Source organism: Xenopus laevis, chromosome 4L (assembly GCF_017654675.1).
Source record: "Xenopus laevis strain J_2021 chromosome 4L, Xenopus_laevis_v10.1, whole genome shotgun sequence".
In the NCBI taxonomy this organism is placed as follows: Eukaryota; Metazoa; Chordata; class Amphibia; order Anura; family Pipidae; genus Xenopus; species Xenopus laevis.
The window spans coordinates 151,680,834-151,708,805 of record NC_054377.1 but is presented as its reverse complement, the minus strand read 5'-3'; the positions used below and the strand labels follow the sequence as shown (position 1 = coordinate 151,708,805).

The 27,972-nt window shown below is 40.0% G+C and overlaps 1 protein-coding gene across 8 annotated transcripts in view; it reads left to right on the top strand.

Moving 5' to 3' along the window:
• Positions 1-27,972, top strand: part of cacna2d3.L (calcium channel, voltage-dependent, alpha 2/delta subunit 3 L homeolog) — a 504,571-nt gene that overhangs the window by 272,192 nt on the left and 204,407 nt on the right. For all 8 annotated transcript variants that reach the window (XM_041590967.1, XM_041590966.1, XM_041590965.1 and 5 more), the window contains one exon: positions 15,867-16,000. In XM_041590967.1, the coding sequence (XP_041446901.1) occupies positions 15,867-16,000 (134 nt within the window). The remainder of the gene's footprint in view (positions 1-15,866; positions 16,001-27,972) is intronic.

Below are 27,972 nucleotides of genomic sequence, written 5' to 3'. Positions count from 1 at the left end.
GAATCAATATGGCACCTCCTCCCATATGTATAAATACAAATATACAGAGAAGGAATGTTCTGGGCACACAATAAGCTATACCCTCATACTGTACTGTCTAAGGGAATCAATATGGCACCTCCTCCTCCCATATGTATAAATACAAATATACAGAGAAGGAATGTTCTGGGCACACAATAAGCTATACCCTCATACTGTACTGTCTAAGGCAGTGATCCCCAACCAGTAGCTCGTGAGCAACATGTTGCTCTCCAACCCCTTTGATGTTGCTCCAAGTGGCCTCAAAACAGGAGCTTATTTTTGAATTCAAGGGTTGGAGGCAAGTTTTGGTTGCACAAAAACCAGGTGCACTGCCGAACAGAGCCTCAATGTAGGGTGACAATCCACATATGGGCTACCAAATGGCCAATCACAGACCTTATTTGGCACCCCAAGAACATTTTTCATGCTTGTGTTGCTCCCCAACTCCTTTTACATCTGAATGTTGCTCACAGGTTCAAAAGGTTGGGGATCCCTGGTCTAAGGGAATCAATATGGCACCTCCTCCTCCCATATGTATAAATACAAATATACAGAGAAGGAATGTTCTGGGCACACAATAAGCTATACCCTCATACTGTACTGTTTAAGGGAATCAATATGGCACCTCCTCCCATATGTATAAATACAAATATACAGAGAAGGAATGTTCTGGGCACACAATAAGCTATACCCTCATACTGTACTGTCTAAGGGAATCAATATGGCACCTCCTCCTCCCATATGTATAAATACAAATATACAGAGAAGGAATGTTCTGGGCACACAATAAGCTATACCCTCATACTGTACTGTCTAAGGGAATCAATATGGCATCTCCTCCTCCCATATGTATAAATACAAATATACAGAGAAGGAATGTTCTGGGCACACAATAAGCTATACCCTCATACTGTACTGTCTAAGGGAATCAATATGGCATCTCCTCCTCCCATATGTATAAATACAAATATACAGAGAAGGAATGTTCTGGGCACACAATAAGCTATACCCTCATACTGTACTGTCTAAAGGAATCAATATGGCACCTCCTCCTCCCATATGTATAAATACAAATATACAGAGAAGGAATGTTCTGGGCACACAATAAGCTATACCCTCATACTGTACTGTCTAAGGGAATCAATATGGCACCTCCTCCTCCCATATGTATAAATACAAATATACAGAGAAGGAATGTTCTGAGCCACAATAAGCTATACCCTCATACTGTACTGTTTAAGGGAATCAATATGGCACCTCCTCCTCCCATATGTATAAATACAAATATACAGAGAAGGAATGTTCTGGGCACACAATAAGCTATACCCTCATACTGTACTGTCTAAGGGAATCAATATGGCACCTCCTCCCATATGTATAAATACAAATATACAGAGAAGGAATGTTCTGAGCCACAATAAGCTATACCCTCATACTGTACTGTCTAAGGGAATCAATATGGCACCTCCTCCTCCCATATGTATAAATACAAATATACAGAGAAGGAATGTTCTGGGCACACAATAAGCTATACCCTCATACTGTACTGTCTAAGGGAATCAATATGGCACCTCCTTCTCCCATATGTATAAATACAAATATACAGAGAAGGAATGTTCTGGGCACACAATAAGCTATACCCTCATACTGTACTGTCTAAGGGAATCAATATGGCACCTCCTCCTCCCATATGTATAAATACAAATATACAGAGAAGGAATGTTCTGGGCACAAAGTAAACCATGTCTTTAAAATGTACTTAATGTCAGGTAATGTAAAGGGAGTATAAATCAGTTATAAACATGGTATATTTTACCTTTAAAACTATATTTTGAATAGAATGAATTCCCTGAGTTTAATACATCTTCTCATTCAACACCATCGCAGCCCCTGCAGCAGTCAGTAACTGTATGAACCTTTAAACTGACCAACCCGAGTTCCTAAACCAAAATGAATGGCCTCATTTCTTGAGGGTTCTGCTGTATGAAAGCATCACAGAGATTTCTATACCGGGTTTTACTCTGACATTATCAAGAGACGACTCTGATAAAATATACTTGACGGGTTTAGGGCAGTCATTAATTAGAAGGAAAACTGCAGCCAAGTGATGATGTTGGTTGGGAATTGGGCACTAGAATATTCCTTGTATGTTTGTGCTGCTCTTGGGGCTGCCGTGGGCACAGAGAATAAAAGGAGCAGGACTAATCTAGACTTTGGTTTGGTGCTTTTGCCGCAGTGTAATCCTGAGAGGGCCGGGCCCAACACGTTCTTGCCAACAAGGTCCATGGCCCTCAAATCAATTTTTCCTTGCGGTTCATTTCCCTCTTGAATGAACAACACGGTGGGTGACAGTTGCAAGGTTTCCGCTCGGTTGCCTTTTGGACAGCAAAGTCCTTGTCTCTGCAAATCGATCACGGGGGAGCAAGGACCACCTTCGGGTTTTTGTTCCTTCGTTTTTTTCTTCTTGTACTGCGGAAACTGCAGAGACCCGGAGCTGGTGCTAAATGCGATGCAGAAGTAGGACATATCATTTGGGGAAAGGTGCTTAATGACGCATGGCAGAATCCCATTTTAAATACATTAAACCCATCAACACGTAGAAAAATCCGAAGCGGAATGGCTGGTGAAATCAGCGCTCTCTTTTGTTCCCGCTGCAAGCGTGGAGAGTTTGGAAAGTTAAATGACAAGATGAGGATATTGCGTTCAGATCCTTAATTGAACACAGCTAATTCCCATCAAGCGCCTGACAGGGCGACTGTAATCACGGCCGCTTCCCGGTTTATCATTCTGCTATAAAATGTTTCCAAGCTGTGCAAATAAAGTCAATGCAAAGGCGGCTTACTTTGTTCTGTCTCTGCTGTATATAGGGAATAAACAAATAAGCAAAGGATCCACGCACTCGCAGCAAACGCTTCACAATTGAGCTTGTCTGGGCCGATATATTCCTCACATACCATGCACGCAACTGAACGAGGAGCCATCGACGATCTGATTATTGATTCTACTCGGCTCATTTATACCAGGCACAGTGCTAGGCAAAAAACGAACTCTGAAAAGCAATGGGCCTATTTGTATTGTGCATTTGTCACGATCGCCGCCCGGAGCAGGTCCAGGAGCTCCGCCCAGCGCGTCCTTCTCTGCCGGCGTCGCTCCCAAAATGGCGGCGCCCATGGCCGCCACGTGGGTAGCGGCGCCGGCGTGATGACGTCAGCGCGCCGACATCGGCGCAAGGACGCCAATGACGTCACTATGGCGCCAAATTTGAAAATAAAAACGCTACCTAGACGCCAGAATGGCGCCCAAGTATAGGAATAATTTCCTGTGAGTATCCTGGGTTCCCTGTGAGCTTCTATTGCTAATCTTGTTCCTGATTGTTACTCTGACCCCTAGCCTGGACTTTGGACTTTGTTGTTATCTGCCTGCCCGTGAACTCTTGCCTGGATCCTGACTACCCCTTTGATTAACCCTTTAGACACCGCGACCTTGCACCCTCAAGAGGGCTTCCTCCTCGATCCTGACTACCTCCGTGGAGGGAGCTCCCGGCTCCCTGACAGCATTACACTTGTTCATGTACCTCAAAAAGTGCAAAATTGAGGTTTTCTTGTAATTAATTGACTGACATAGCAATATGGCCTCCTCCAGAGGGTTAAAAGGCTGGTTTACTTTTAAAAGAGAACGAAACCCCAAAAACTCATATTGCTAAATATGCCATATTGGAGGCAACTTCGGGCGATTTAGCGATAAGTGGGCATAACAACCAACGATTCCATAACATCTCTGTGCAGCTCTGATATAATGAAAATTTTAGGAGGTAAATTGCTTTCAACGTTTTTTTCTGCATTATTGCATACTTTGAGGAAGGATGTTCATATATCTGAATATGAAGGTTATATGAAATGTCTCATTTACATCTGTATATAACCTGCCGAACTGCCAATTGAGGGGGGAAAATTCCTTCCTGACTCCAAAATGACAATGGGACCAGTCCCTGGATCAACTTGTACTATGAGCTATCTCCCATATCCCTGTATTCCCTCACTTGCTAAACACCATCCAACCCCTTCTTATACCTATCTAATGTATCAGCCTGTACCCCTGATTCACTTCCCAGCTCTCCCTGTAACACCCCTTTCCCTCCTCTAATCTCATTGGCTCCCTCCTGTCTGCTGGGAGGAGCTACTGGTGAATAAAGCATCCGACCCTTCCTTATACCTATCTAATGTATCAGCCTGTACCACTGATTCACTTCCCAGCTCTCCCTGTAACACCCCTTTCCCTCCTCTAATCTCATTGGCTCCCTCCTGTCTGCTGGGAGGAGCTATTGGTCAATAAAGCATCCGACCCTTCCTTGTACCTATCTAATGTATCAGCCTGTACCACTGATTCAGGGAGACAATTCCACATCTTCACAGCTCTCACTGTAACAAACCCCTTCCCAATATTTAGCTGGAACCTCTTTTCTTCTAATCGGAATGGGTGACCTCGTGTCAGCTGGAAAAACCTACTGGTAAATAAATTATTAGAGAGATTATTATATGATCCCCTTATATATTTATACATAGTTATCATATCATCCCTTAAGCACCTCTTCTCCAGCGTGAACATCCCCAATTTGGCCAGTCTTTCCTCATAGCTAAGATTTTCCCTTTACCAGCTTAGTTGCCCTTCTCTGTACCCTCTCTAATACAATAATGTCCTGTTTGAGTGATGGAGACCAAAACTGTAGGGCATATTCTAGATGGGGCCTTACCAGTGCTCTATACAGTGGGACCCCCTCCTCCCGTGACTCTCTGCCCCATTTAATACAAGTCAAGACCTTATTTGCCCTTGATGCTGCCGACTGGGATAAATGGAATTAATTTGGCTGCATAGTTTTGTGTCATCTGCAAACACTGATACGTTACTGACAATTCAACCCTAAGTCATTAATGAACAAGTTAAATAAAAGTGGCCCCAATACTGAGCCCTGAGGGACCCCACTAAGAACCTTACTCCAAGTAGAGAATGTCCCATTAACAACCACCCTCTGTACCTGATCCTGTAGCCAGTTTCCTATCCACGTGCAAACGACTTCATTAAGCCCAACAGACCTTAGTTTAGAAAGCAGTCGTTTGTGGGGCACAGTATCAAACACCTTGGCAAAATCCAAATAGATCTACTGCCCCCCCACTGTCCAAAATCTTACTTACCTCATCATAAAAAGCAATCAATGTTCTCTGACATGACTTTTCCTTCATAAAGCCATGCTGATTGCTGCTCATAATGCCATTTACTAGGAACATTTTTTTAATGTCATCCCTTAAGAAGCCGTCAAATAATTTGCCCACCACGGATGTCAGACTTACTGGCCTGTAATTGCCAGGCTGAGATAGTAATCCCTTTTTAAATATAGGAATAACATCAGCTTTCCTCCAATTCATAGGTACTATACCAGATGAAAGTGAGTCTGAGAAATTTAGAAATAGAGGCCGGTCTAAAACTGAACCAAGCTTTCTTAGAACCCCAGGGTGTATTCCATCTGGCCCTCTGACCCCATCTAAAAAACAAATGCTTTGTAAAGCTACACATGTATTGTTATTGCTACTCTCCTATTCATATTCCAGTCTCTTATTCAAATCAATTCATGGTTGCCAGGGCCAGGTTTACTTTGTGGGCGTCCCTAGGCCCACTGATGTTCATTGCCCCTTTCCCCTCTCCTTTATTCGTGCAAATTTTCATCATCGGAACCGGAGCAATGGGGATTGGTGCACGGGAAATTTAAAAAACTATTGTATCTGCCGCGCATCCCCAGTGTTTCTGAACCAATGTGGGTGTGGTTGGGCAGCATGCCGCCCCGTAAAATACTGTCGCCCTATGCCCAGGCATTGGTGGCCTCTCCACAAATCTGGCCCTTATGGTTGCTAGGGTAACTTTGACCCCAGCAACCAGATTTCTGAAATTGCAAACTGGAGAACTTCTGAATAAAAAGTGAAAAACCCACAAATAATAAAACATTAAAACCAATTACAAATTGTCTCAGAATATTAATCTCTACATCAAACTAAATGTTAACTCAAAGGTGAACAACCCCTTTAAGGAAATAATAGCTTTAAATATCATTGGGAATCTTGTAATTCTGAATTTATTACAATTGCCATACAGGTATGGGACCTGTTATCCAGAAGGGGACCTGGGGTTTTTCCGTAATTTCCGTAATTTGGATCTTCATACCTTAAGTCTACTAGAAAATCATATAAACGTTAAATAAACCCAATAGGCTGGTTTTGCCTACAATAAGGATTAATTATATCTTAGTTGGGATCAAGTACAAGCAACTGTTTTATTATTACACAGAAAAAGGAAATCATTCAAAAAAATTTGGATTATTTGGATAAAATGGAGTCTACAGAAGACGGCCTTTTCGTAATTCGGAGCTTTGTGGACAACGGATTTCCGGATAACAGATCCCATACCTGTACAAAGCAAAGATAAAATAGCAAATTTGTAGCTCGGAGATGAATTTCTATAGAATCCAAATGTCTTTATTCTCTTTCCTTATGAAGGGATATCTTGGACCAGGTTATTGGGGTGTCTGACTTGATCAAACGGGGTGTTACATGGGATCATGTGGCTTTCAGTCAATATTGTGACACTTCTAAGGCATCTGCTGTAATGAAGCCCCGGGGGGTCAGTCAAAACAGAAGACATTTCGGCCAATAAGAAGCAGGTTTTGTTTCTGTGAAATGTTTTCTTTTTACTTTAAACACAAAGCGTTGATGTGACGGCTCATGTCATCCTGGAATTTAGTATTTGTGAGATTTGGACAGGAGCAGAGACAAATACTAATAGTCAAATACGAATTCAAAGGGCTGGAGGAATTCGGAGTATTATATACACTGGAGGCCATTTAGCTGGTGGATTTATTTGAATATTCACGGAAAATGCTTTAGATAGGAGCTTGAAGGAGCCTGGATACTGACGGATTAATTTGGTATTTTAAAGGGACAGTATACACCTAAAAAAACCTAAATGAGCTCATTAAATAGAATTTGTGTTGAAATTTTATGCTGTTCTATTTTTTCCCATTATAAAACAAGCCAAACGAGTGGATCTCTCCCGGATATGCCAACCTTGAGGTGAATTATATCAGGCTGATTTGATCATGGGCCCTAGGGCCCAACGATCGGATCACAACATGAAGAATACGAGCGCTCAGATTGAGGACCGCATAAACGAATCAATGCAGTCCTTAATCTGACGGGATTTTTTTTGGTGATTTTCGGGCAGATATCAATCGGGGAAGCCAGTTGGATAGGGTTGCCACCTGTTTGGATTTCACCCGGACACCCCGTTTTTTGGAAGGGCTGCCAGGGTGAAAATTAAGAAATAGTTATGGGCGAATTTATTCGCCAGGCGTGAATCCGCGGCGAATTTGTGAAACGGGCGCGAAAATTCACTAAACGGGCGCAGAAATTCCCCGGCGTCAAAAAAAATGGACGCCAGCATCCGTTTTTTCGACACCGGCGCATTTTCGCCAAACAAACGGACACCAGCGTCAAAAAACCATCGCTGTTTTGCGAATTTTTCGCAGTTTTGTGAATTACGCGGGAAATTCTCACATTTTTCGGCGCAAATTTGCCCAATTGCTGATCGTCACATCAACCCGCCTCCCAACATCACCCGCCCCTGAAAATGAATAAATCAACCCCAGACATGTCATTATGATGGCTGCAGAAAGTAGATTATGAGCATAATAGATTAGTGCATTGAGCATTAGATTGAAAACATTAACTCACTCACACTTCCACCAGTAAAATGCCAAAGAACAAATTAACCCCAGACATCTCAGTATAATCACTGCAGAAAAGTGACAATGATCAAATTAACCCCAGACATGCCAGTATGATCGCTGCAGAAAATGGATACTGAGCATTATTGATTGAAAAGTGATTGAGCATTAAATTGAAAGCCATGCTGCTTGCATTGCTCATGCTCCAGCATATTGGAAATTATTGGTAAAGGGGATATGTAAAGGGTGCTGTATAAAGGGGATGTCCATCCCAAAATTATTATTTGCATAATGAACAAAATGTAATTCTAAGCGAATTTCCAAAATTATTTTTAAATAGCAGTTTCTGACAACTGCCTCTTCTGCATTCCCTGATTGTTAATATCATTGCACTGTATCGATTGTCTTAAAAAATGCCATAAGCCTTGTGTATGCTTTGATCAATGGCCTACAAACAGGTCTAATAACTGAAATAAGAAGTGTGCAAATCATCATGGGAACTCTCTTTTTGGCTAGAAAAAAACATAAATTGTGCTTAGTCTTACTATATGTTGCCACCAACGTTCCCTATATTATTCCAAAATTCCCCATATCATTCCATCGCTCCCCATATTATCCCAACATTCCCCATATCATTCCAATGCTCCCCATATCATTCCAACGCTCCCCATATCATTCCAACATTCCCCATATCATTCCAAAACGCCCCATATCATTCCAATGCTCCCCATATCACTCCAACGTCCCCCATATCATTCCAATGTTCCCCATATCAATGTAACATTCCTCATATCATTCCAGCATTTCCCATATCATTCCAACGTTCACCATATCATTCCAATGTTCCCCATATCAATCCAATGTTCCCATATCATTCTAACGTTCCCCATATCATTCCAATTCTCCCCATATCAATCCAATGTTCCCCATATTATTCCAACATTCCCCATATCATTCCAACATTCCCCATATTATTCCAACGTTCCTGATATCATTCCAATGCTCCCCATATCATTCCAACATTCCCCATATCATTCCAACATTCCCCATATCATTTCAACACTCCCCATATCATTCCAACGTTCCCCATATCAATCCAACATTCCCCATATCATTCCAACGTTCCCCATATCATTCCAACATTTCCCATATCATTCCAACACTCCCCATATAATTCCAACTCTCCCCATATCATTCCAACATTTCCCATATCATTCCAACATTTCCCATATCATTCCAACATTTCCTATATAATTCCAACGCTCCCCATATCATTCCAACCTTCCCATATCATTCCAACGCTCCCCATAGCATTCCAACATTTCCAATATCATTCCAAAACTCCCCATATAATTCCAACGTTCCCCATATTATTCCAACACTCCCCATATAATTCCAACGCTCCCCATATCATTCCAACATTTCCCATATCATTCCAACACTCCCCATATAATTCCAACTCTCCCCATATCATTCCAACCTTCCCATATCATTTCAACACTCCCCATATAATTCCAACGTTCCCCATATCATTCCAACATTCCCCTTATCAATCTAACGCTCCCCATATCATTCCAACGTTCCCATATCTTTCCATCATTCCCCAATCCCCATATTATTCCAACATTCCCCATATCATTCCAATGTTCCCCATATCATTCCAACTTTCTTTATATAATAACGCTCAGGTTTCTGCATTTCAATGAGCCGTGGGACATATGAATTTGGGCCGGGGGAGGGGTGTATAGCAGTGAACTGATATGTAAATTGATTTATAAACTGTATCATTTTGATTCTCTGTCGGACTTGAAAGTATTTCCATTTATTTATGGTTCTGTGTATTTATTGATTTACTGCACTTTGTGTATTAATGGCTTTCCTGCAGCGGCTCTTTTATCTGGCCCGAGTGATTGATAAAATGCTGATGAGCTTTAGGTCTAGTGATTTATTTATTGTGACATTTTTTAATAAATAATATGGAGGTATTGTGCGCCCCGAGCCTTGTTTATGATCACAAGGGACTGGTACGGGGTCTCGACATACTTTCTTTGTTATTTTAAATTGTTTTTTTCTGCCAAATACCATTAAATGATCCTCTTGTCGAAGCATTAAAGGGCCAGTATATGCTTTTTTCAGCATGAGCTTGTGTTGAACATACTTTTTGCCTATTGTATTTTTTTTGTTTACCATTAAATTTTAGTATGTTATAGAATGTGAATAGAATTTTTGCCTTCTTCTTCTGACTCTTTCCAGCTTTTAAATGGGGGTCACTGACCCCATCTAAATAAAAACAAATGCTGTAAGGCTAAAAATGTATTGTTATTGTTACTTTTTATTACTCATCTTTCTATTCAAGCCTCTCCTATTGCCTGGTTGCTAGGCTAATTAGGACCCTAGCAACTAGATAAGTGAAAAAAACACAAATAAAAAATGAAAACCAAATGCAAATTGTCTTGGAATATCACTCTCTATATTATACTAAAGGGAATTAAAAAGTGAACAACCCCTTTAAGAGATTAAAACCCCTTTTTTGCTTTCTAACATCATCTCTGGTGATTTGCGAATTTCCCGCAAAATTAGCGAAACGGCAAAAAAATTGTGAAAGATCGTGAAAATGGAAAGTTCACAAAAAAATCAACAGTGAAAAGAAGTAACCGGAACTGCACACACAATTTTTTAGCAGTCCTACAGGGGGTAGGCAGTGTGTCACCTACAAGATCAACGTTTCAGGGGGTTAACCCACCCTTCATCAAGATAACATTGTGCAGAAAACGCCTTTATACCATTAGCCCCTCCCTTTTACCCATGGTTCCGCATTTCTGTGAAAAATTAACCATTTGTGTGTAGTCAAAGTATTTAGTCCAATTTTTAGTAGTGTCCATTTTCTTAAAAAGTTTGTGAGAGTCCAGTTTCCGGATTACAATCCCAATAACTCTACTTTTCAAAAACCACTATAATTTCAGTGAATCTAAGAAAAATGAACTACTCACAGCCAGTGGGGTTGTTACTTAGCCTTAATTCTCTATGCATTCCCCCCGGCATTCCCACTTATCTGTGAAAAAAAGAAGGGATGATCAGCATATATTTATAGATTTAAAGAAAACATGTTATTATCGTTACCTGCATCTTTATTGACCACCTCGAGAATCTGCCATCTTAGTTGAGAAATATTGTGTTTTCAGGGCCGGAACTAGGGGTAAGCAGAGTAGGCACGTGCCTATGGAGCAAAACTTAGGGGGCGCCAGGCACGTACCTTGCACTGCTGCCTACCCCCTGTCCGGTCTGCAAAGTATGGCGAATTTTGTTTGTTTGCACACCTGCACACAAACCAGAGATGAATTGGCGATCCTACCAGGCAGCATGCATGCGCACGCTCAGGTACAAGCGCACGCTCACGTAAATGCACTTGAGCGCACACTCATGTACGCGCAGCTGCAGAGGGGGCGATGGTGCTGCCTGAGTTGCCTGGGGTGCCCGGCTGGGTTGGCCCGGCATTGTGTGTTTTATTTCAAAAAAATGTTTGGCCAATAGGGTCTCTTTTTTGAACCTCTCTTTTTCTTTTTTTCGGCCAATCTCACTACCTTCCTCTTTCTCTTCCGTTTTGAAATTTCTCATAACAATTTTGTGTTAATTTAGCCTTGTCTTAAATGCCCGGGATGTCTGCCCCACATAACAGAGTCCACATGGGCACTTCAATAGGTAAATCAGTCCCTCTGTCTCGCAAGTGGCAACGGTTCTCAATTTGATGTCATACCCTTGGCTAGGAGGCTTACAAACTTCCCCCTGATAATTCCATTGCAATAACCACAACTGAGGCATAGAAAGGTGCCACTTCTATTATATTTTATACAATGGATTGGTTTTTTCTTATGATCAGTTCTAGTAATTCCGTCAGCTATGTTTTTACCTTTTTTCTAACTGAACATTGGTTTATCAGTAAAAAGTTTTCCAAATGTTTTATCGTTTTGTAAGATTGGCCAGTGTTTTAACCTATCTCATAAAGGCCGAATGGGGGCCGTGTGTGGTTACACACACCGTATTTAGTTTTTTCACTATTTTACTTTTTTCCTTAAGGAGGTCCTTCCTTTCTATCTTCTGAACCTCTCTGCTAGTTGTCTAGTTCAGAGGATAGAAAGGAAGGTAGTGAGAAAAAAAGAGGTTCAAAAAAGAGACCCTATTGGCCAAACATTTTTTCGAAGTAAAACATAATATTTCTCAACTAAGATGACAGATTCTCGAGGTGGTCAATAAAGATGCAGGTTAAGATGATAAAGGTCTTTAGTAAGACGTGAGGCCTTTTGGATATGGAAACTGAAAACGCTCTGGCCAAAAGGTCTCAATGACAATTTTAGCTTGTAATCCAGAACTGGATTCTCACAAACTTTTTAAGAAAATGGACACTACTAAAAATTGGACTAAATACTTTGATGTACTCTGACTACTTTCTGAATACACACAAACGGTTAATTTTTCACAGGAATGCAGAACCATGGGTAAAAGGGAGGGGCTAATGGTATTAAGGTGTTTTGTGCACATGTATTGTTATCCAACCCCCCAAAATGTTGATCTTGTTGGTGGCACAATAAAAGGGGATATTCCCCGACTGCTAAAAAATTGCGTTTGCGGTTCCGGTTACTTCTTTTCACTGTTGCTAAAGGACCTTGACCGATTTACGGAAGTCCAGCACCACCATAAGCAGGGAGAGTGAACTGCAGGTGTGCGGAGGTTACAATATATTAATTCACAAAAAAATCAAGCAATTTGAATGTTTTCACAAAAAAATCGAGAAAACCAGAAATTTTCACCGGCAAATTTTCGCAGGAGATTTGCGGATTTATTCGTCGGCGGCCACACGTGGAAATTCGGCAGGAATCGGATTCTGTTAAATCCTTGTGTCTGACCGAACTGAATCTGAAACCTAATTTGCATATGTAAATTAAGGGCGTGAGGGAAATCGTGTGACTTTTCATCACAAAACAAGGAAGTTAAAAAAATGCTCACACTTTTTCCTTTCCGCATGCACAAATTGGGATTCGGTTTCGGTTCGGTATTTGGCCCGAATCTTTCACAAAAGATTCGGGGATTCGGCCGAATCCCAAATACTTGATTTGGTGCATCCCTAGTTGTAGGTTATTGAAACAATAAGATAAGCCCTCTGTATAATGACTTCCCCTTTATCTCAAAGACTATGAAAGGCTACAGCTTCCGAACGGGAGGGGTTTGTATATACAGAGCTCATTATGTCCATCGTCCTGTTTCCAGGGGAGTGAGTGGTAATTCGTGGAAAATCAAAAGCATTTTACATTAGCCAAAATATGAATTGTATTTGAATTAAAATGATAGACTGTATTGCATTTCTATTTAGTGAGCTAATGTTGAGCAAAGCTTATTATAGGTATAAACTGCCCTGTAAATGCCTTTCTAAAGGTTCTACATTTTACTTCACGGGGTCACCAGTTGTCCATATATTTTATCTATGAAATTCTCCTCTTTTCAGTAAGGTCCAAGCTCTATGATAAGTCATATATTATAACGAGAGCCGATCTAAGGCTGCGTGTAGCCAAGAAAGAGGTCTTTCAAGGTTCTTAGCAACTGTCAGACTGTATGATTGTGAGTTAAAGCCTGCAGAGCTCAGGTTTCCAGCCGTACAATAATGCTCCAATTGCTCGCCATAAATACGTCTAAATATGTTAGCCCACTCTCATATTGTTATGGTAACCCCTTGTCTGCACAGAAGCCCCTCAATCTGTTCTGAGTCTCCAGCAGCACTAAAAGCTTTAAGATTAGGAGAGAGTCGTTTCAATGTAAAAAAAGGCTTTAAATTGCTGCCCAGGAAGCCCCGTCATAAATCATTAGGCAAATAGGTTTAATGTCATTTATAAATACTTCTTGTAAGCGGCAAAGATGACTTTGGGTAAAGGTTTGAAACAGGAGCGTTGGGAAAATCCGGTCTATAAACAACTTTATTTGTATTAGTTTGTACTATTTCCTTCCTTTGTTATTTCATACTGGATATGTATCAGATATTAATACATGGCCAATTCTAAGCCACTTTTCAATTGGTCTTCATTATTTATTTTTATATCAGTTTTTTTTGCCTTCTTCTTCTGACTTTTTGTCAATTCTTATTGGTTATCCGTAGAAACCCTTCTCCTATTCATCCTCAAGGTTTACTTCCAAACCACTTACTGGTAACTGGGACCCTAGCAACCAGACACACTTAGTACAGGGAATACATATGTTGCCATAGTTTTATATGATCTCTCTTTACAGACTATGAGCAAACTTAGGGGCTGTTCCTGCTGAATTGTGCTTAGTACAGGGAATACCTATGCTGCCATAGTTTTATATGATCTCTCTTTACAGACTATGAGCAAACTTAGGGGCTGTTCCTGCTGAATTGTGCTTAGTACAGGGAATACCTATGCTGCCATAGTTTTATGGGATCTCTCTGTACAGACTATGAGCAAAGTTAGGGGACTGTTCCTGCTGAATTGTGCTTAGTACAGGGAATACCTATGCTGTCATAGTTTTATGGGATCTCTCTGTACAGACTATGAGCAAACTTAGGGGCTGTTCCTGCTGAATTGTGCTTAGTACAGGGAATACCTATGCTGCTATAGTTTTATGGGATCTCTCTGTACAGACTATGATCAAACTTAGGGACTGTTCCTGCTGAATTGTGCTTAGTACAGGGGAATACCTATGCTGCCATAGTTATATGGGATCTCTCTGTACAGACTATGATCAAACTTAGGGGCTGTTCCTGCTGAATTGTGCTTAGTACAGGGAATACCTATGCTGCCATAGTTTTATGGGATCTCTCTGTACAGACTATGAGCAAACTTAGGGGACTGTTCCTGCTGAATTATGCTTAGTACAGGGAATACCTATGCTGCCATAGTTTTATGGGATCTCTCTGTACAGACTATTAGCAAACTTAGGGGCTGTTCCTGCTGAATTGTGCTTAGTACAGGGAATACCTATGCTGCCATAGTTTTATGGGATCTCTCTGTACAGACTATGAGCAAACTTAGGGGACTGTTCCTGCTGAATTGTGCTTAGTACAGGGAATACCTATGCTGCCATAGTTTTATGGGATCTCTCTGTACAGACTATGAGCAAACTTAGGGACTGTTCCTGCTGAATTGTGCTTAGTACAGGGAATACCTATTCTGCCATATTTTTATGGGATCTCTCTGTACAGACTATGAGCAAACTATGTGAGTATAGTGTTATGCTCTTTATCTGTACAGATTATGGGGAAAAGTATTAATTTATAGCTGCTATTGTTCATTCCACTTATTACCTTGTTCAACTTGCAACAGACTCTGTTACTTTATACCTTTGGTTTATTGTGAGGGCAGTAGAACATATTACATAGACTATGGGAGATTAAGCCATCATTCCAAGAATATCTATGGGTGCAAAAATAAATTTTTTTATCCCAACTCTCACCCTAAGTAACCAAGAGACTTGACCTCTATTAGTATCTAAGAGAACTTTTCCTAAGTGGCCTTCAAGCTTGTCTACCCCCCAACCACTACTCTGTGCCCCTTTGATGGGGTCAGATACAGAGTTTGGGAACCACTGTCTTAATATCAACATTAAATGAAATGTAAAATAAGGTAAAGTTCAGAGTTAAAGTTACAGGAGACTCACAAGGGGTCCGGAGCAGTCCCTCCAGGCTGAGCCAAACATTCAGGCTAATGAGAGACATCACTTACCTCTCTAGGATATACGGCATTGAGTTCAAAGCATCTCAGGAACATACACTGTGGGAGGTATTCTCATCACTTGAGAAAATCGAAATATTTTACACTGAATTCTTTCCCAAACAAGGGACCACAGAGCTTCCCCCAAATGCATTGCATGACTGAATTACTTCATTACCTCCGACATATTTCCAACATTCTCTCGTTCCCTGGAGAGGAAGAGACTTATTTTTCTTATATTTTTTACACTTAAAACATTTATTCAATATGAAATGAGAACAAATTGTACAATTAAACCGTGTCCTGTTCTTGTTTTCTATCGAATGAATTAGATGTCTCAGTTCTTTTCTTTCTCTCAACAGGTTTTTTCACTCAGATCTCGACCTTGGCCGACGTGCAGGAAAACGTCATGGCCTACCTTCACGTCTTGAGCCGCCCAAAAGTCATTGACCAGGAACACGATGTCGTTTGGACAGAAGCTTACGTTGATAGCACAGTAAGTATCTAAAGCCTGATCTTATTTCATTGTTGCCATTGGCCAATAAAACAACAAGAGTTTGAGGCGAAAACACACTAATAAAACAGCAAATGTGCTTTCAACTCTTAGGGGCAGATTTATCAAGGGTCGAATTGAAAATTGAAATTAGAAATTCGAATTATCAAGTTTTTTTTATGGTCAAAACTGTCAAATTTGACTAGGGAGTTATTCAATTCTATTAGAGCTTTTCAAAAAATTTTAATTAGATTTTCTAAATTTATCATACTCTGGCCCTTTAAGAACTCAATTTAGACTATTCACCACCTAAAACCTGCCAAATTGCTTTTTAAGTCAATGGGAGGTGTCCGACGATCAACTTGGAGTTGTTTGCAGCCTTCCTGATATTCGAGTTTTTTTTGGAAAAAAAGCTTGAATCAATTTTTTTAAAATTCAAATCTAATTTGATTCTAATTAGGATACATCCTACTCTGGCCTGTTTAAGAATTCAAATTTGACTAATTGCCACCTAAAACCTGCCTAATTCCTGTTTGAGTCAATGGGAGAGGTCCAGGGATCAATTTGAAGCTCGAATCAAGTTTTTGGAATTTCAAATTTAATTAAAATTCAATTTGAGTTTTCGGGTCGATCATAATTCATCCAAGTTTTAAAAATTTGATTTAATTAATACATTTTGATTGGGCGAATTTTCTAAATTATGTAAGTTTAGGGAAATTTTTGAAAACTCACTTGAATTCGAAATTCGACCTTTGATAAATGTGCCTCTAATATTCGATCGAAGCGTTCCGACCTGAAAATTCAAATCGTATTTGATTCATGAAAATTAAGTTTTTCTCCTGAAAAAAAACTTGAATGTCAGGAAGGCTATTACCATCTCCAAATGTCTCAACGGACCTCTGCCATTGACTTGTACATGAACTCTGCATGGTCGAGGTGTGATAAATCTCACATTTAAATTTACATTGGAATAGGGGGATTAACATTTGAATATGTGAATGTTGACACTTGAAAATTCGAATTTGAATTAACTATTCAACCCTTATAAACCTGCCCCTTGATGACTCTACACCGATAAATCTGTTGGTGGGGTAATGCCCATTGATGCCTTGAGAACTTGTAATTAGGGATGCACCGAATCCAGGATTCGGTACGGGGTTCGGATTCGGTTCGGTATTCAGCCGAATATTTCACAAAGGATACGGGGGTTCCAAAATAGTGGATTCGGTGCATCCCTACTTGTAATTGAGCTTGGCACCCTGGGATCTTCTGATTCCAAATGGACATGTTGGTAGATGAGTTCAGCAGTAGTGATGAGCGAATTTGTCCTGTAAAACGGCAACATTTTGCAAAATGAATTGCAGTCAATGGGTGTTTTTACAAGCAACAATTTTTACGTGCGTGAAAATTTTTCTCGCTTCAAATGCATTAAAGTCAATGGGCGTTTTTTCAGTCACCCGGCAACAAATCTCCTCTTCTTCGGGGCGACTGATCTCCCAGAACTGCCTCCCGCTGGCTAGAATGCAAATCGCCAGCGGGATGGCACTCGGAGCGCTTCGTTTTCCGAAGTTCCCCAAAGTTTCCTTGTGAGGCCGATTAGTCGCCCCAAAGAAGAGGAGATTTATCGCCAGGGGCGACTAATATCCCCGAATCTGAGCGTGTGCCCTGACCCTTAAAGTAAATGGTCGTTTTTTTCTTATGGCAACTTTTTTGTCCTAATACATTAAAGTCAATGGGCGTTTTTTCTTATGGAGACTTTTTTTTCCCAAATGCATTAAAGTAAATTGGCGTTCTTTCTTATGGCGACTTTTTTGTCCTAATGCATTAAAGTCAATGGGCGTTTTTTCTTATGGAGACTTTTTTTTCCCAAATGCATTAAAGTAAATTGGCGTTCTTTCTTATGGCGACTTTTTTTGTCCTAATGCATTAAAGTCAATGGGCGTTTTTTCTGATGGCGACTTTTTTTTCTAAACGCGTTAAAGTAAATGGGCGTTTTTTCTTAAGGCGACTTTTTTGTCCTAATACATTAAAGTCAATGGGCGTTTTTTCTTATGGAGACTTTTTTTTCCCAAATGCATTAAAGTAAATTGGCGTTCTTTCTTATGGCGACTTTTTTGTCCTAATGCATTAAAGTCAATGGGCGTTTTTTCTTATGAAGACTTTTTTTCCCCAAATGCATTAAAGTAAATTGGCGTTCTTTCTTATGGCGACTTTTTTGTCCTAATGCATTAAAGTCAATGGGCGTTTTTTCTTATGGAGACTTTTTTTTCCCAAATGCATTAAAGTAAATTGGCGTTCTTTCTTATGGCGACTTTTTTGTCCTAATGCATTAAAGTCAATGGGCGTTTTTTCTTATGGAGACTTTTTTTTCCCAAATGCATTAAAGTAAATTGGCGTTCTTTCTTATGGCGACTTTTTTGTCCTAATGCATTAAAGTCAATGGGCGTTTTTTCTTATGGCAACTTTTTTTTTTTCCAAATGCATTAAAGTAAATGGGCGTTTTTTCTTAAGGCGACTTTTTTTCCTAATGCGTTAGGGTAGCGACACACGCAAAGTTTCCGGGAGATTTTTCTTGTGGCAACTTTTTTGTCCTAATGCATTAAAGTCAATGTGCGTTTTTTCTTATGGCCATTTTTTCTCAACAAATTTTTGTGCGGTGGATTTTTGCTGCAGTTTCACGTAAAAATACTCACATAGCGAAATTCTGAATTTTGCTGTGAATCCATGGCTGGTGAATAAATTCACTCATCACTATTCAGCCGATAACTGTAGGACATGAGGTTGCTTCTGGAAAAAACCACGGGCTCCTTGACTTTCAGCTGAAATTCAGGAAATTTGTGGGAAATTTTCATTGGCTGGTTGGTTGAATGGGTGGATCTGCTGTTGTGTGAAGTTACTTGTAACTGCCAATTCTATTAGACAACTGCCAGCATTTCAATGATGTAAAGAATAATGACTGCAGAGATAAAGTAGCCAAGTATTTGTGGTTATTTAACATTGACTTCTACAGTTTATCATTAGTAGAGGCAGCAAAGCCACCCAAGTGGCACCTAAATAAGAGAGACCACTATTGTCTATTTGTAGACTTGATCCCATCAGACTGGGTTGCTGTCCATACCTTTCTCCGATAGTCGGGTTCCATTAACTGAGAAACCTCATGTTTCCACTATTTTTACCTAAACATTCCAGACTGAATTTCCTTTTTTCATCTTGACTTTTCCCCATCGCAGAGATACTTATTTTAAAAACCCCATCCAGTATTACAGACTGAACTTGTACTTAATATTTTATAGGCAAAGTTTGTGTTTGCTTAACTAGAATGTTAGAGGCAGACCTGCAATTTTTCAGTTGGTCTTCATTATTTATTTTGTATGATTCATGTTTATTACCCTTGCTCTTCTGTCTCTCTCCAGCTGAAAATGCCCTCTGCTTGTTGGGGTCACTGACCCCCCCCACCCCCCAGTGACCAAAAATTTAATTCATGGTCTTCTTTTTTTGCTGTTAATATTTTTTTTTAGTTTTGATGCCCTTTACAATTCATCCTCTATTCTGAATCCCTGGCAGCCAGCTAACTAAATAATTATTTAATAATTCTTATTCTTATTATTTAATAGATAAACAACTTCTGTAACCCTTTCTAGGGATAAAACTGTTTTTGGCTACCGCTCAGTAGAGAACCATAATATTGGGGACTCCCTTCAGGGTCAGACTGTGCTTTCGGGACACTGGGAAAAAGATTGATTAAGAAGAGAAAAGCTACAGACTGGTGGGGGGAAGGGGGCATTGCGGTTTAGGGGTGCTGTGGGGGTGGTGGAAGGTACCAGGGGGTGCATTTTTGGGCCCCCCAGTCTAACGCTGACTCCCATTCTCAGCTGAGCCCTGGTGGTATGGAATTTTGGATCCCAGTGATTCTTAACCAATCAATAAAGGTTTTATTAAACAAAATGAATCGTACTCACTTAGTACAGTGTTTTATAAAAAGGTAGTGCAACTGTAATCCATTGATATATACTCTAGGCACTGGTACTACATAGGATGTGGGAATTGGTAGGCTTAAAAGGATGGTTCACCTTTAAATACATTTTTAGTATATTATAGAATGGCTAATTCTAAGCAACTTTTCAATTGACCTTAATTTTTTCTCATATTTATAATTTTTGGACTATTTACCGTCTTCTGACTATTTCCAGCTTTCAAATTGGGGTCACTGACCCCATCTAAAAACAAATGCTCTGTAAGGCTACAAATGTATTGTTATTGCTGCTTTTTATTCCTCATCTTTCTATTCAGGCCTCTCCTATTCATATTCCAGTCTCTTATTCAAATCAATGCAGGGTTGCTAGGGGAATATGAACCCTAGCAACCAGATGGCTGAAATTACAAACGAGAGCTGCTGAATAAAAAGCTAAATAAGTCAAAAACCACAAATAATAAAAAATGAAAACCAATTACAAATTGTCTCAGAATATCCCTCTCTACATCATACTAACAGTTAATTTAAAGGTGAACAACCCCTTTCAGTTCACCTTGACCCTTTCCAACCAGGTGCCCATTCACTTTATGGAGAGTATCCCCCCAGAGAGATACCTCCAGTCTCATACCTGATGTGCTAGTACAGGGGATACTTCTTGTTCACAGGTCCCTGTTCCTCAACTTTCTCTAAGCAGTTGACTCACTTAGGACAACCTTCTTTACTGGGGTCTTATTTCCCAGGCTCCATCAGGTAGGGCCCAAAGAGGAGGATCCATGTGCTCTCACCTACTGTATTAACTGGAGCGAGTCACAACATCCCTGGACTAATAAGGGACATGTTCCTCCCTAGTGTACAGTCATTCTAACTTCATGAACCAGTAGGGGAGTTATGAGTCCCTACACTTCAAATATGGAGATCAGTTTCAATCTCAATATTTCTCCCAGAACTGCTCTTAATGGTGAACTAAAGTCTTGTAAAAAATAATATTATTAAACTAGTACAGGTATGGGACCTGTTATCCAGAATGCTCAGGACCTGGGGTTTTCTGGATAGTGGATCTTTCTGTAATTTCGATCTTCATACCTTAAGTCTACTAGAAAATCATATAAACATTAAATAAAGCCAATCGGCTGGTTTTGCTTCCAATAAGGATTAATTATATCTTAGTTGGGATCAAGTACAAGTGACTGTTTTATTATTACACAAAAAAGGAAATCGTTTTTACAAATCTGTATTATTTGAATATAATGGAGTCTATGGGGTATGGCCATCCTGTAATTTGGAGCTTTCTTGATAATGGTTTCCAGATAAGAGATCCCATACCTGTATGTAGAAAGTATTCTTACAAGCCTCTAAAATGCCTCTTTTGCTCTGCCAGTGTTTGCCGCATGTTGTGGCCTAAAGAGGAATTCACCTGTATTGTATATTATTGAGAATAATTGGGGGTCATTTATCAACACTAGGCAAATTTGCCCATGGGCAGTAACCCATGGCGACCAATCAGATTGCTGCATTCATTGTTCTACTTGCAGCTGGTTTCAAAAAGCTAATCACTGATAGGTTGCTATAGGTAACTGCCCATGGGCAAATTTGCACCGTGTTGATAAATGAGCCCCAATGTGTCTTCTGCCAGATCAGATGTAGAAAAGTATATACAGGTATGGGATCTGTTATCTGGAAAGCCGTTATCCAGAAAGCTCCAAATTATGGGAAGGCTTCCTCTCATAGACTCCATTTTTATCAAACAATTCATTTTAAAATGTATTTCCTTTTTCTGTGTAATAATAAAACAGTCGCTTGTACTTGATCCCAATTATAATTAATCCTTATTGGAAGCAAAACCAGCCTATTGGGTTTATTTAATGTTTATATGATTTTCTAGTAGACTTAAGGGATGAAGATCCAAATTACAGATAGATCTATAATCTGGAAAACCCCAGGTCCAGAGCATTCTGAATAACAGGTCCCATACCTGTACCAAAGCCCATAGTAAACTGCCATCTATATAGGCAATTACCCCCTGAAAGCAATCAGATATGGTGATGAAGAAAAAGTCTTTTCTGCAACACAGTTGATTAAAATACATTTTTTATTATCCTTTATTTTCCCTTTAATGATTTTAATTGATGTAACCAGTAAACTAAATAAAAACACACACAACTCCTCTATATGATTGTTCTGGGAGGATCACTATGGTGCAGTAGGTGATGGATCTTGGAAGAGTTCTCTGCACCCCAGAGAAATAGGGGTCACTGCCGGCCACCTGTGAAGCTCAGTTATGTTTTATATCCGCAGTCTGAAGCACAAAGTCTCACAACATGGGATCAGTCAGGATTCATCATCCATCCCCAGCGCCACGGCTGCAAGTTTTCCAATTCATTTGCAGAATTTCACGCTTTCCATAGGAAAAAAAAATAAAAAAATAAAACAAAAACAACGAAAATGAAAACAACAGGACGATGTTTCATAATATGTAAGACCTCTTGAGCATTTAGCATTCCCTGGAAAATCATTTTGAATCCACTTGTTCCATGACAAAAAAAAAGAGTTTTTTTTACCTTTAAAAAAAAATGACATCTCTTTCCATTAGTGTGTGTTGTTAGGTTACAGAAACACTGTCTGGATTCCTCTGGCCTCTTCTCAATTGTCCTCCATTTGTCACATGAATTTTCTTCCGCATGAAAACGCCTGACAATATTTTTCTAGCTCTGCACAAGGTTCCTATTCACCATAATGATTAAAGGGGATCTAAAGGCATAAAAATAAAATCCCATTTTTACTTTCTTTAATGAAAAAGAAACCTATCTCCAATATACTTTAATTAAAAAATGTCTACTGTTTTTATGACTGTATGCAGTGAAATTCTCCCTACATTTACTGCTGTGGATAGGAATTGTCAGACGGTCCCTAACTGCTCTGCAGGGAAACAATCATATTTATGAACAGCAGGGGGAGCCCCCGCCTTACTTCCCAGCCATGCAGAACTCAAGCAGCTTTGTTTGTTTCCCTGTAGAGCAGTCGGCGACTGTGTAGAGATTTGTATTGGATTTTATTTTGGCTTTACATCCCCTTTACTGTTTCCAACTCCAGCTGCAGGGACAAAGATCATGGAGCCAGATTTAAACAGATAAACTGGGATTTTATTTGGAGGATTATTTTGCTGCAGCCACTGGTTCTGCAGAGTTGGAGAAAGTTTGTATTAAACAATACAAAAACTATAAAATCCACATTAGATTACATGACAACACAGGACCCAGTGCCGTCTGTATATTCTGATTATTAATCAGTCTTGCTGTATCGGCTTCTGGCAGATATTATTTGACTTGTGCTGTTTTGATCATTTATGACGATCCCTAAGCAGCCCAGACCACACTGAGCATGTGCACAGTCTTGGTCTTGCAAAGATGTATAACAAAGTTACAAGATGGTGACCCCCTGTGGCCAACTTTGAGAGCATAAATCATTTGTTTGATTAGGCTTGTGGTGCAGTAAGTTCATGTTTATGTTTAGTATACAAAATACAGCATTTCTAGCCTTATTCTATTTTACACTTTACTTCCCCTTTAAGGGTACACAAGGAAAATAAAAAATAAGAGAAAACAAACACTGATGTGCCTATTGGTTTCTTTGGATCGCTGTAATATCCCATCTCTGTCATCTCCAATTTCTTTTTACCAAGAAGCTATATATATATATATATATATATCTCTAAAAATGTGGATCCAATTGTTTATTAACATCAAATGATATATATCATACACTATACATTTACCTACAGTATGAAATACCAGAATTCCACATTTATAAAAGGTCATAAAAATGGTTTTGGTTTAATTAAAGGGAGTGGTTTGCCTTCAAGTAAATTTTTAGCATGTTATAGAATGGTCAGTTCTAAGCAACTTTTCAGCTGGTCTTTGTTATTCATTTTTTTTTATATATTTTATAGATATTTTTTCTTCTGACTCTTTCCAGCTTTCAAATGTGGGTCACTGACCCCATCTAAAAACAAATGCTCTGTAAGGCTACAAATGTATTGTTATTGCTACTTTTTATTCCTCATCTTTCTATTCAGGTCTCTCATATTCATATTCTGCTGCTATTTAAGTCAATACCTGGTTGCTAGGATAATTTGGACCCTAGCAACCAGATTGCTGAAATATCAAACTTGAGAGTTGCGGAATAAAAACCGAGGCCAAAATAATATATAGGTATGCAAACTGTTATGCAGAATGCTTGGCACCTGGGGTTTTCTGGATAAGGGATCTTTCTGTAATTTGGATCTCTATACTGTACCTCTACTAATAAATAAACCCAATAGGCTGGTTTTGCTTCCAATAAGGATTAATTATATCTTAGTTGGGATCAAGTACAAGTTACTGTTTTATTATTACAGGTATGGAACCTGTTATCCAGAATGCTCGGGACCTGGGGTTTTCCGGATAACGGATATTTCCGTAATTTGGGTCTTCATGCCTTAAGTCTACTAGAAAATCATATAAACATGAAATAAACCCAATAGGCTGGTTTTGCTTCCAATAAGGATTAATTATATCTTAGTTGGGATCAAGTACAAACGACTGTTTTATTATTACACAGAAAAAGGAAATCATTTTTAAAAATTTGGATTATTTGGATAAAATGGAGTCTATGGGAGACGGCCATTCCGTAATTCAAAGCTTTCTGGATATCGGGTTTCCGGATAAGGGATCCTATACCCGTACAGGGAAAAAGGAAATCATTTTTAAACATTTGGATTATTTGATTATAATGGAGTCTATGGGAGACATCCCGTAATTCAGAGCTTTCTGGATAACGGGTTTCCAGATAATGGATCCCATACCAATACAAGGTTCCATCTTATTTTCACACAGAAAATAAAATCATTTTTAAAACTGTAAATCATTATATTAAATTGGAGTCTATGGGAGATGGTAATTTGGATCTTTCTGGATAATAGGTTTATGGATAATGGATCTCATACCTGTATTTTTATTTCCATTGGGCATTACTTGACCATATTGTTGATATTTGCTGGTTCTGCCATTTGCAAACGCTTGGGGGCACATTTACCTAGGGTTGAATATCGAGGGTTAATTAACCCTGGATATTTGACTGCCGAATTGAAATCCTTCGACTTCGAAGGATTTTAATCCACTGATCGAAGGATTATCCTTCGATCAGAAAAACCTTGTAAAGCCTATGGGGACCTTCCCCATAGGTTAACATTGGCCTCGGTAGGTTTTAGGTGGCGAACTAGGGGGTCCAAGTTTTTTTTAAAGAGACAGTACTTGGACTATCGAATGGTCGAATATTCGAACGATTTTTAGTTTGAACCGTTTGATTCGAAGGTCGTAGTCGAAGGTCGAAGTAGCCAATTCGATGGTCGAAGTAGCCAAAAAAACCATTCGAAATTCAAACTATTTTTCCTCTATTTTCCTCTATTCCTTCACTCGAGCCTAGTGAATGGGCCCCTTATTGTAAATGTGTTGCTGTCAGAGGCACAATCCAAAGTTAGTTAGGTCAGGGTCCCGGTCGCGGCTCACCCTTCTGCCAATAACAACCGCCCTTTTGCTTCGGGAGGAGCCCTCCGCTACTTAGATGCTGCTAGGTCTTAAAGGACCAGTAACATCAACAAAAAGGGTTTTAAAGTAATAAAAATATAAGGCAGTTTTGCTCTGCGCTGGTAAAATTGCCATGTTTGCCACAGAAACTTTACTATAGTTTATATAAACAAGCTGCTGTGTAGCCATGGGGGCAGCCATTCAAGCACAGGATACACAGTAGATAACAGATAAGTACTACTATAGTTTATATAAACAAGCTGCTGTGTAGCCATGGGGGCAGCCATTCAAGCACAGGATACACAGTAGATAACAGATAAGTACTACTATAGTTTATATAAACAAGCTGCTGTGTAGCCATGGGGGCAGCCATTCAAGCACAGGATACACAGTAGATAACAGATAAGTACTACTATAGTTTATATAAACAAGCTACTGTGTAGTCATGGGGGCAGCCATTCAAGCACAGGATACACAGTAGATAACAGATGAGTACTACTATAGTTTATATAAACAAGCTGCTGTGTAGCATGGGGGCAGACATTCAAGCACAGGATACACAGTAGATAACAGATAAGTACTACTATATATACTACTATATACTACTATAGTTTATATAAATATTGTGTAGCCATGGGGGCAACCATTCAAGCACAGGATACACAGTAGATAACAGATAAGTACTACTATAGTTTATATAAACAAGCTGCTGTGTAGCAATGAAGGAAGCCATTCAAAGGAGCAAAGACTCAGGTTACACAGTAGATAACAGATAAGCTCTGTAGAACATAGTGCTATCTGTTATCCACTATTTAACCTGTGCCATACAGACTTTTTTCAATTTCCACCATGGCTACACAGCAGTTTGTTTATATAAACTTTAGTAGTGTTTCTGAAGCAAATACACCAGTTTTAACAGTGCAGGGCAACACTAAATTATATTTTCATTACTTTAAAACACTTTAATTAAACTGTTCCTTTAATGTGAGAGGACCAATGAGAGAGTTGTGGGCAAGCAAGGGAACCGTACTTGCAACAGGAACCGAGAGTAGAAGTGTAGTGAAGGACAGGCCGAGTCAGTAACAATTCAGGTGGCGCAATACTAATCTAGAGACAGAAGTGTAGTTGGGGTCACAGGTCAAGTCAGAATAACGGGTTCAAGACAGGATCCGAGAGAATAGTCAAAGTACAGGCAAAGGTCAGGACAGGCAGCAGACAAAACAAGGACAGGCAAAGTCAAACACGGCTTAAACAACAAGGAATCGCAGCCTGGAACTACCAAAAATAGACCTACATTGGGCAACGAGACAGTAGAAATAATATTTAAATATTTGAAATTCACACTGATGCGCGATGACATCATCAACGAGCTGCGTCCAACCCGGAAACGCAGAGGCCAGCGCCATTTTCCTGCTGTCTGTGACAGAAGAGGTGTCCCCCCCACACCACTGCTAGACCACCAGGGATTCCAGCGATTCTCACACCAACACTACCAGGGGCGTAAGTAGAGGGCCCCTGCAAAATCCACATCCTCCCAACCACTTCCCGCCTCCGCCAACTTCCACCTGGACTCCACCCACACCCTACACAGACTCCACCCACTTTCTGCCCCATGTAGATGCGCTCTGCCTACTCGCCACAGGTAAGAGAGCGGCAGAGGAAGGGGGGTTCTTGTTGGCTACAGAGGAAGCAAATCCCACAGTCCAGCCCCCCCTTTTCCCTGGGCCCCCCTGCGACTGCGGAGTCTCCTTCCTCTATAGTTACTGTTCCACTGAACACTTCCCAAGCACATTCTCCACATTCCGCACTTTATAATCATTGCCCCTGCCTATGCCGAGGAACATGGAAATAACATGGAAATAACATGGAAATAACATGCAATATGATTCATATGTTAAAGGGAAGCCAATGTTTCCTCTTAATGAGAGGGCACTTTCCACCCGTATTTATTATTTGTTAAATCAGTCGCCGCTGCAGATGAAACATCAGAACCCAGAACTGAGGACATTGAGAGGAACCCGACATTCCCTGCTGGGGGTGCGGAACACGGAATGGCATCTGTATGAAACGGCACCGGAGAACAATGGATTCTGTTTGGTCTTCCAGTTCATAGCAGATGGTTCATTAAATTTAATCGCCTCCAGAGCCTTTAGAAGCCGCGTTAAAAACATGTGGAACATACTGCGACACTTAACGTCTTGCCCCCGGGTCATTCCATCGCTGCCTCCGACTATAAATATTGCTCTGCTTTATTTGTGATGAAACACAATTAATGACTTCATTATTATGGGAGAATAAATGCTGGAAGGGCTAATCCGTGTTTTTCAGGCTAAAAAAATGGTGGAATTTATTGGGTTTGCATTCCATCAAATACAAGCCGACAGTTTATATGTATCAGACCCCCCCCCCCCCCAAACACACCAATGTTCTTGCTCTTTTAT